This window comes from Astatotilapia calliptera, chromosome 12 (assembly GCF_964374335.1).
Source record: "Astatotilapia calliptera chromosome 12, fAstCal68.1, whole genome shotgun sequence".
Classification (NCBI taxonomy): Eukaryota; Metazoa; Chordata; class Actinopteri; order Cichliformes; family Cichlidae; genus Astatotilapia; species Astatotilapia calliptera.
The window spans coordinates 37,311,505-37,322,500 of record NC_137433.1 but is presented as its reverse complement, the minus strand read 5'-3'; the positions used below and the strand labels follow the sequence as shown (position 1 = coordinate 37,322,500).

The 10,996-nt window shown below is 41.2% G+C and overlaps 1 protein-coding gene across 1 annotated transcript in view; it reads right to left on the bottom strand.

Moving 5' to 3' along the window:
- Positions 1–1,093: 1,093 nt before the first annotated feature.
- The window catches only part of ppil2 (peptidylprolyl isomerase (cyclophilin)-like 2), a 28,576-nt gene continuing 18,673 nt past the window's right edge, over positions 1,094–10,996 (bottom strand). Inside the window, exons 15-20 of the mRNA XM_026187151.2 lie at positions 8,739–8,856; positions 8,287–8,343; positions 4,174–4,246; positions 3,737–3,799; positions 2,711–2,853; positions 1,094–1,349 (exon numbers count right to left, since the gene is read on the bottom strand). Coding sequence (XP_026042936.1) covers positions 1,247–1,349; positions 2,711–2,853; positions 3,737–3,799; positions 4,174–4,246; positions 8,287–8,343; positions 8,739–8,856 — 557 coding nt within the window. The 3' untranslated portion in view covers positions 1,094–1,246. The remainder of the gene's footprint in view (positions 1,350–2,710; positions 2,854–3,736; positions 3,800–4,173; positions 4,247–8,286; positions 8,344–8,738; positions 8,857–10,996) is intronic.

Sequence of the window (10,996 nt, the reverse complement as noted above, 5' to 3'; positions counted from 1 at the left end):
AAAAATTATTTCGAGGTGATTTCAACCAGAATGAGAAAATATCAAACTATTGAGTTTGTGAGGTGAAGAGAAGCACTTCCCAGTGCTCGAAAATCACCGGACCATCCTTTTTTCTTGTTAGAAAATATTAACTTTATGAACTATGAAATTCAGAAAACATGAAAAAAAAAAACCACACAAGAGCTTTTTTCTTTCGAGTACAGTGAGCTTTGAGGCTCATTGCTTGAGATCAGGGTGGGGAACTCCAGGCCCCAGGGGCCGGTGTCCTGCAGGTTTTAGATCCCACCCTGGGTCACCTGAATCCAATGATGAGTTCATTACCAGGCCTCTGGAGAACTTCAAGGCATGTTGATGAGGTAATTTAACCATTTAAATCAGCTGTGATGGATCAAGGACACATCTAAGACCTGCAGGAGCCCGGCCCTCGCCCCCACCCCTGCTCTAGATGCTGCAAGATTAGGTCAAAGACTTTTCCACACTGCTTCTCGAGCACTGCTCTATGAGCCACCTGCATATCCACCATCAGTCCTGAGCTGAACCATGCTTTAGTTACATTTCGTAGGCTGGTAAACGTGACTTCTTCCTCCCCACTATCACTGGGTGCTGCTCACAGGAGGCTATCTGACTGTCGGGTTTGAAAACGTGTTAAATACACTTCATCATCTGTGCCATGCAGAAGCCTCAGCGGAGATGTCTGCACAGACTCATCGATTTTGGGTTTTATATCTGAATTTTGTATCTGATTCAAACAGCCTTTAACCCCAGTGCTGCACGATGTGTGCATAGACTGTACATAAAAGATGAACGTAGCCGCCGTAAAGTCCTCCTTGTTTAATGAGGCATCACTCAAACGAGAGGTGGATCTGTTTAAGAGACCTTGCATGTTCTATAAAGATGTGAAACTAGCCGCTGAACCCATAAACATATAGCTTTTGTTTACTAGAGACACTGTAAATTAATTATGCCAGTGTTGCTAGCAAGCAGCTAACTGTAGTAGCATAGCAACACTTATTAAACCATCCAGGACGAAACATCAGTGAGATATTTAATCCAAATACCGATAAGATTATCTTTAATAATGAAGAAAACAGTCTTTATGAAAAGGAGCTTTAATTGATAGTTGTCAAAAAGCCGATGCTACTGAGAGAAGAAAAACATTACACAAAAAAAAAGAATAAAAGTAATTCTGCTGGTTGCCATTCTGACCAGTAAAGATACAATCTGGTAAATTGAGAATGTGTCAGTGCTACCAGGAGCTGAAGTCTCCGAAGCTGGTTTTGCCTTTGGACTTCTTGGCTGCCGTGCCGCTGGTGGACGGACCGCTTTCATCTTCAGCAACTGAACGTTTTCTGAGAGAAAAGAAGCAGAATATGAACACACGAAGATCCATTTACATATTGCTTCTTGCAGATAATTCTTTGATCTTTCTTGTAACTCTGTTCTTTGTAAATTCTGTTGTGCATGTCCTTGTCTGCATGCTGGGCTCATATTTTCAGGCATTTCTTCTTAGTGAAAGTAAAAGTCAGCCTAAAAAAGGGGCGGTGGGGCGTACCTTCAGTCTTTGACAGATTGGTCTGTACATTGTGAAAATACATTTAAAAATGTTTTAATGCTTCTAACGGTTCCTTAGAGACTGAGGAAATGTCCCGTTTTGTCTGGTAAATGGACGGGTTCTTATATACTGCTTTTGTATAACTTATTCACACCAGCACGTTTTTCTACAAGTGCTTTCTATCCAACATTCACACTGGAGAGAAATATTCATTCAACTACTCATTTGATTATTTTTCCACTGTGACACGATAACAGTTAATGTCATAAACCTCAGGCTACAGTCCCACACACTGACATGAATCTGCTCCGCAGTCTGATCGTCCCACTGCTTCTGTGGGACCACCGATGACCACCGGCATCCTGATACCTTGTGGTAGCGATATAATAGCCTAAACCTTTACCTGTCTCTCCTGCGTTTTGCTATCAAAAAACAAACAAACAAACAAACAAACAAACAAAAACAGCTGGTGGAAACAAAGTTAAAAAGAAAAACAAATTCAGCCACATTATGATCCAAATCAAAAATCAAACCACAGCTGCAGCACGACTACTCACGACTGCTTCTTCAAATTTTAACTAAGCGCATTATATGTTAACACAGTTAAAAGCTTAACACGATAGATTAAAACCCCCCAAAAGAATGATCCCATAAAACACCATAAGAGGCCCTTTATGGACTAATAAAATAGAGCCAGAGGACAAAACTCTATTGTTTGGATCCATCTGTTTTATAACCCAGTGACTGAGCAATTTGAACAGAAAACTTGAGCAATAAAAAGTTATTCTAAATATTATGCCAAAACATGTGAAAACAAAAGGAATATCAAAAATATGTTATGGATAATAACCCTGAATTATCCCTGTGGGGAAAATTGGCAATTTCATACAATATGCCTATTCCCATTCTCTCTTGCTATGCTGCTATGTAATCATACATTCATTGCTTTCCACTTTCTCTAGTCTCTTACATCAGACGGTGAGAAAACGCTGCAACTTTTTAATGTAAATTCTGTCAACGGAGTGGAAAGAAACACTCTTTAACTCGTGTTTGTGCGCTTGCAGCTTTCATAGTCTCGCTGGTGCATATGAATGAGTCGTGTCTGCATTAAAAGCACAGGGGAGACTGTAGTCATCTGTATTCACGTGTGTTCCTTACATTGTGGCAGGGTTGATGTATTTTCCAACACCTGCTTTGAAGGTTTTTGGCGCCTGCTCCTCCTTGGCTTTCTTCAGGGCGATGTTGGCCTGCTGTTTCTCCTCCTCCTGCTTCTGTAGCTCCTTTTCTCGCTCCGCGGCAATCTGAGAGGCAAAAATCATGTAAATCCACACAAAACTCACAGGATAGCTTGAATAATCACTCTGACCCAGGGCTGCCAGGTTTGTCAATATAAGAGCTGTGACCTGACACTCCGTGAGCAGACCTATAAAAATCAAAAAGCTTATCTGCTTTACATTCCTCCGATCTCCTGTTCAAGGTCAACATCTCAGTCGTGTCCAAACAGCTGCTATTTTTAGACTGCTGACTAGAAATCCATGCTGACTACTTGCACTGCACATTCTGAAGTTTACAGTCCGCTTCTTTTTCAAACTGACTCGACTTTCGAGGATCATCACCGGCGATGAGAGCTTGAAGGTAGCCTGTTGAGAACAGGAGCAAGCTCCTCATCATTTTTAAATCGTTTTTTACTGAGCTCTGCACCACAAGAGTTTCTCGATCCTGAGGCATCTGAAGGAGAACGTTAGAGGAAACCAATGTGATCTGTGGCGCTGGTCAGTGCTGGCGCAGACTGTGTGAGAGGCCTCGAGCTCGAGCAGAGGTGGGAATTATCTTTACCAGCCAAACGAGGCAGAGCGTGATGGTTCTGAACAAAAACTACAAACTTTTACAACTGCTCAAAAGAACAAACTTTTCAAGAGGTTAGCACCATCACTATTGGGCAACAAGCAAACCAACCCCCAAGTGCCACACTGTACACGCCTGTACACCTTAAGCCCCTCCCACAGGAACTACTTTATCTACACAGTTGGCATTTTCATTTAAAAACTCGATAAGGGGATTCTAGACTTCTCAGAAACACAAATTCTTAAGTTTGAAAACAGCACAAAGCTGTTTCCCTCTGAAACGCCTCTACTTTAAAGATATTTATGGTTTCACAGTCACGTCATAGAGAAAAATCCAAACCTGTGCATCAGCTTCTTCATACGGGTCCACGAACACTGTCGTGCTTATGATCTTGATCTCCGACTGTGGAACAAACATTGAAGCATTAAATGCAAAAAATTTTATTCACTGATTTAACTTTAAGGTAAACTTGGAAAACTGCTGCTGGATTTCTTTGTTGTGTACAGCTGTTTACTACGTTAAACAGAACTCTCCCTGCATCGTTTCTAGTCCTGGTATCTGACCTTCAGATGATCTGTGTATCCGTGGCATGACGGTGGAGTCTTGTTCTCCTCAGCTGCTTTTAATGTTTCCAATCCAGAAACTTTAACTCATTTTAAAACTACAGCTCAACCATTTAACATGTAAAAAATCTGACATACAACAAACCTGAGGAGTGATACGTCTTTTCATACATTTACAAGCAAAAGCCAACCTTATACCTCACTGCTTCATACCTTTGGTTTGTCTGTTTTGGCATCGCTCTCCACGTTCTCCATGGCTGTGAGAGTCTCAAATCCACCGACCACCCTGCAACAGAGAAAAAACACAACACGTCCTTCACTTTATACGCTGCCGAGTCCTGACAAAGGTCCCCTCATGCCGACCTTTGCCAGGAAGAGGATCGTATCCGTCATAAAACATATCATGAAAATGTAGCCGTGAGAGACTCAGACTGCTGAATAATTCATTCCCAGTTTTACCATTTAAATGACACATCCATGTTAAGAGTGATGTGATGAGAGAGAGGAGCATGATGAAGCTTACATCGCCATGAGCTGATCCATCTACATTAAGAGAGCTGAACTGTGATTGCCCTGCACTCACCTTCCACTGCAGGAGGGTGTTTGACTTTAACCTTCCCTTCTGACTGATAATGGTACCGAGTCGATTCATATCACACCTGTAAACACCAACAGATTCCAGGACTTTAACCTGCAGCTGTTTTAATGGCCAGTCACTGTCCGGACTGACGTGTGGGCTCGGTCACTCCTGGACTGACGCCTCTCACGTCCAGTTTCAGAACACTTCGAAACGAGTCTTCACAAACCAACGGGCGACATGTTTCATACATCCATGTGTTATGGATCAGCACAGTGCAATTACACAATGATGATGTATATTAAGGCTGGGAACCTATTTCATCATGAAAACCCATCAGCTGGGATTCTTCTATCGGCATCGCGAGTCAGTAACGGAGGACGAGCTTGACTTGATTTGTAAAACTCTTTCTTTAGCTTGCATTCAGCCTTCAGTTGCTCCCCTGCTCGTCCTGTTGACCATTGGAGTGACTATATGTGGGTTTCTAACACAGCTGTATGAATGCCAGCATCATCATCTTATTTGTAAGGTTATGACTGCTACAGATACCAAACCTCACACCAGGATTTCTATAATTTTGTACTGGCAAATTTATTTCAGCTTATTAGAAACTCTGATGAGCCTTTCTGGAACTGGAAACGCTGCAGTTTCCCATCGTCACAGTTAATCGACTCAGAGTTTAGGTGGAGACTCTCAGGCCCCTGAGAGGTATACGACAAAGGAAGTTCAACACAGCTGGACCATTTTGTGTTAGCTGGCTTAACAAAACCTAAAACCGCAGCTTTCAGATGGTGGTTAGAGGCAGCTTCCTGCTTCAGGCTTTGTGCTTGTTTCACACATCAATCCTTATGAGCGCTGCCTACTCCAATCAGACATCATCAAGTGATGATGATAAAATATTATAGTCAAAATATTGTAAATAAGAGATTAACGCTGTAGAAAATTGTTAAATTGTTGGGATTTAGTGCACAGAGCGGTAAAATAAATACTTTAATTCAAGTTAATATATTCTAATTTTACAGTTTATTTGTAACTTGATCCTTCTACATTAGGGCTCTGAAACTTTAAGTCTTATAAGTAAAACTATATAAATATTAATGAATACTGTTCTCTACGAGATGTGGAAATTACACACTGGTTTGCAGCTGGGTTTGATTTGGTGGTTTCAACAAGATGCACATATAAAACACGTGTTTACATCAGATAATCTATACAGCACTTAAAATCATGCTGTAATCAGTGAAAACATGGCACCTACAGACAGTTTATACTGAAACTCTCTGATGACACAGAAAAACAATTCGAGCATTAATTAAATATAGAATAAATATATATACATGAACTCATCGTGAAAAACAAAAAGGTAAACATGAATTATGATGCCAGTGTGTCACGCAGCTTATAACCTCCTTAGTGAATGAACATCGTCTGCACATGGGGACAGCTAAACAAGCTGTGAACATCAGCAAACAGCTGCTTTTTCAGTTTAAACCTATAGAAACAGAACAGCGTTTATATGGAGTCAGGCTCTGAATCGAAGCCCAGTACTCACTACAATTAATTCTGCTTTTAGACACTTCCAACTCCTGCTGGAAAAATCTGGCTTTTTGGCTGATAAACACTCAACTAACCCTGTCTGCCATTTAGTGCAGAGCATGTAAGGTATTCAGAAGCATTTTGAGGATTTTCTGTTAAAAGGCTGGTTTCTGCAGGCAAAAATGACTCCGGGAGCAGTGAGTGTGAAATAAAATGGAAAGGTTTAGGTCCAGGCAGCCAAACAAAAAGCTGACTCGCTGATAAAGCTCAGTGAGGCCAGGAGGAGCTGCAGGTTTAGCTGATAACACTCCTCACTGGATTCAACACTCGAGCTTTGTCACGTTGTTTTGACGTAGTCAAGAAGTTGCTCTCACTTCACTCTTTAAACTGCAAACTCTTTCTCCAGCTGCTTTCATACGTTCAGGCGAACCGATGAGCACAAACACTTGATGACTCGCTGACCTGCGGCATCAGATCAAACTGTAGCGCTTTTAACTTTTTTCCTACCTCCCGGTGACCCGACACATTGTTTTTATCTCTAGGCCTTCCAGCTCGAGCCTCTTTTGCAAATTTACATTAAGGTATAAATTAAGATCCCACCTGTCTGCACAACAGGTACCTGCAATGTGAACAAACATCCTCTATATAAAGGTACAAAGAACCAGCGTTATATAATCGATTTCCAAAATAAAATCATTTGCCAGATAAAATAACACAGAGGTGTTTGGGCTAATCCAGCGAATGACAAATCATCACAACATCACAAACACAACAACACAAAGCACTCCCACTAATCATTTTTACAGGAAAAAAAACGCTTCATCAATTAGTGAATTAAAATTAAATTAATCTGAAATACTTCTGACAATAAAACGATCCTGTCACTTTACAGGAAAAAAATATTGTGAAGCCAGAATTCACATGCAGATTAATAATAATAATCGATTAACTGAGAAAATAATTAACAACAAAAATTCACCGTCTCGTAGCTCCACTACCTAACATGTCGAGATAAAACCAGAGAGAGTCATAGCAACAACAGTATACTGTGTACTATAAAGACAAAAAATAATGCACACAAAAATATATCATAAGTCAACCCAGAAAACGTACCAGCTCCAGACGAGCCCGACAGAGTTTTTGTTCTGTATATAAAGTGCAGTGAATTAATAAAATGTGTGTTTGGAGTGCTGGCGCTAAATCTGAACATCCCTCATTAAAACACAGTCAGAGACGTTTGTTGCATGTCAAACCCCAAAATTTCTGTCTTTCTTCTAATAAAGGAAGAAAAAAAATCTTAACATTTGCAAAAAATGCTAATAAAAGAAACCAATAAGCCGCATGAGAAAGAAAAAAAAAAAAGACTACACGAAGTGATGCCTCCGTGTTATACGATTCATTATGGTCAAGCAAAACAAGACATTTTAAACGTGACCCTAGACGATGGAAAAATAATCTATCCATCACGGAGCTAAACATTTAATCACTTACAAAAACTAAAATGTATAAAGAAGCAGTCTGAAAGTGTGATTCCCCTCAATCAGAAAACACTGAGGATGTGGTCGCACATCATTAATACGAGCGTTATATCTGTTTCTTTAGACATTTTTAATTTTCCATTCGACATTATTTATGCAACCCATGAAGGTTATTTAATAAGATGAAGTGTTTCCTCATCAATTAAAAACAAACACATTATGTTCAGTACTAGAACAATAATAAATATTCTTGATGACCCTGCAGAAACAGTGTCCTCTGTAAAGTACCTAAATAGATCTGGTTTGGTTGCCTAGGCCTCAGTTAAATGTGCAAAGACACTGGGTTAGGCGGTAAAAAAAGCTGCTTGCAGGGTTAAAACTGAAGCTTTTATAGTGTGCTGAGCATCTAAAGAATCGGCCTGTTAAAAGCAGTCTGAATATTTTTAGACAACAGTCAAGGCTTTTTGCAAAAGACGACCATTCGCTTAGCAGGGAGAGCGAGAGAGAAAGCCATCAGTTTAGGTTCAGCATCTCCTAAATTTTTCACCGCTTTTGACCAGAAGTCAGTTTAGAAGTCAGAGTACTGGGACCACGTGTATGAAAGATAATATGAGAGGAGAGATGGAGAGATGAGGAAGAACATGCAGGACTGTTGCCTTTCACACCCAAATAATAAACACATAGACACAGTACACACATACAGTGAATATGATAACACTTAAAAGGCAGATTTACCTTCCAAATACTGAGTGCTTCCTGTCGAGGTAGGTGCACGATCGAAATGTGATGAAGCTGGAGGGAGAATTTTTTTTAAAAGTTACACAAGTTTTGGAAATAGTAGCCAGTCTTATTTTACAAAATATGAGAAATACCCTTCAATAATACACACAGGCTAAAAAAGCTAAAGCAGGGAGGTTTAAAAGACTGGAAATAGTGGAAACAAGGAACTGTGGAATATTAGCTGAATGATCAGAGAGCTCTTTTGTGACAAAATTTGCCCCAGTTGGCTTTTATAACAGATATTTAACACTAAACAGCAAAAAAGTAAAAGGAACTAATGGCTGTGCTGTTAACACGAGTTTCTGTGTACGCTCAGCAGAGACAACGACACAGACGAAACACAACATAATTCCCTGCCGGCTGACTTTCTGGGCAACTGTTCTAAGTTTAGGAAAAATATGTCTTACAACTGAGATTTGTTGGTGTTTGGACCAGAGTTTGCCATGCTGAGAATCCCCCGGCCGGTATGGGATAGGTTGGGGCGAAACTCATCCTTGAAAGGTTTTCCCCAGAAGGATTCGCCTCCTGAGGATGGAGAAAGAATGACCGAGAGAAGGAAAACAACAGAAAACATTACGTCACGATGGAAAACAACAGAAACAGTCAAGTCCTTAATAACATATTTGCTTCAGAGTCCTAATTGATGTGCAGTTTTAACACTTTCTTGTGCTCTGGTAACGTGGCTGAAAATGTTTCTGCAGGTAAAGCTTCAATATTTGCTCAGGCTAAACCTTTTACACTGCAGACACTGGGTCATGTTAGCAGCAACTGTTGACGGATGCTGTACATCCTGCTGTCCAGCTTTCAAGGTCTTGGGATTAAGCATCCTGGCTCACTGGCGGTGTTTACTGGGCGCTATTCACATTTTGAAGATATATAAGTCTGAGGTAAAAAGTAAGCAAGCAAGTTAAATATATTTATATAGCACTTTTCTCTCTCATATCCATCCACTCATTAACCACAGAAGGCTAAATAATTACCGATATTCTCTCTTCACGCTTTAGAGAGAGAAATAAACTCAGCTGTGTTTGTGTGGGTGGACGGTGACCTCCTCCCCACCAGGACAAAGTTGGTTTTGGTTATAGCATGGCTGCTATATGGAGCCCAAATCATGCAGAATACATGGTGAGTGAATGATTTCGTAATACATTTTAGAAAGACTGAGTATGGTCATACAACGTTATATTTATGTTTTGGGGGGGGGGGGGTTTCCTAATTTGCGCACTACTTTTTCGTATCTCTTTTTTTAATATACTCTAGTTCACTTCTTCTTGCTGAGGCTTGTACTGCTGTAACATGAGGAATTAATAAAGCCCTTGTATGCCTGACGAGTTTTTTCTTCGTTTAGAAAGTAAATCTAAATTAACCCGGGTCCAGTTTGGGGCTGGCAGCCGTCTGAGCAAAGACATGATATCTCCAGTGTGTTCTGCCCCAGGGTTTCCTAACCGGGTTTTCCTCCCGCTCTGACTCGCCTGAAACACCTCTCATAGGAGGAGCCCCAGAGGCATCTTAATCAGATTCCCAAACCACCTCAACGCGTTGCTTTGATGTGGAGGAGTAGCAGCTCTGACTCCCTTCCACTCCTTCACTTAGGCCAACAGGTCGTTTCTGCCTGAGAACCATGGTCTCAGACTTGGAGGTGCTCCTTCTCATCCCATGTGCTTCACACTCAGCTGCAAAGCGCCCCAGTGAGAGCTGGAGGTTGTTGTTTAATGTAATCGAACAAACCTGTGAAAACTATTAACCGAGCTGGTGACAGAGGACAGTCCTGGCTAACTGGGATAGAGTCCGACTTACTGCTGCCAATGTGAGCCAGACTCTCTCTATGGTTGTACACGGGCCAGGCAGGGTGTAACAATGACCCCACACTCCCAGAGCACTCCCCACAGTGACCGAGTCCAAGTCCACAAAACACATATAGACCGGTTGGACAAACTCCTACGCTCCCTTAAATATCCTTGAGGGGAAAACAAACCGATCAAGTGTCCCATGACCAGGATGAAAAGTGCACTTTGAGCTTCCTAACCAGATTGGTCATGTGTGTACAGTAAAGAAATGCCTGTCATTTATCCACAGACCCACACGGTTGTATAAATAAACTGTGGTTTCTCGCTGATCCACAGCTGACATGCCCTAAGGGTGGGAAAAAGGAGACTGCTAGCTGGTATAAACAGATGGAAAACGCAACGCAGGTTTCAAAAATAAAAACATCAACAAATGCTTAACAGAAGGCGACACGTCGAGCCTCGAGGACACGCGAGGGTTTTAGTGAGAAACGTGGACGGAAAAACAACTTCGACGTTTGTTAGGAAAAAGGAAACATGTCCAAGTCTTGTTTTCAGCTTTCAGCTCCACATAAGTGCGTGTTATATTTTTATATTGTGAAAGTAACAAATCAAATTAGTTTGTATGAAAACAACTCGAGTTAGCGGCTCTGCCAGTACCACTTATTCAGATTCCTGCACCATGAGAGAGACAGGCAAGAGACCCGGTTGCCCTTGATCACGGAGGCGTGTTGAGAGCCTTCAGCTGTGAATCATTATTCAGACTGACTTCATCATTAAGAATCATCATAATGAGTATACAGGAATACGCACTGCAGGGGCTTATTGGCTCCCAACAGGGGAAAGGATCTGTCGCCCTGAGATGTGTTTCACTGTCCTGC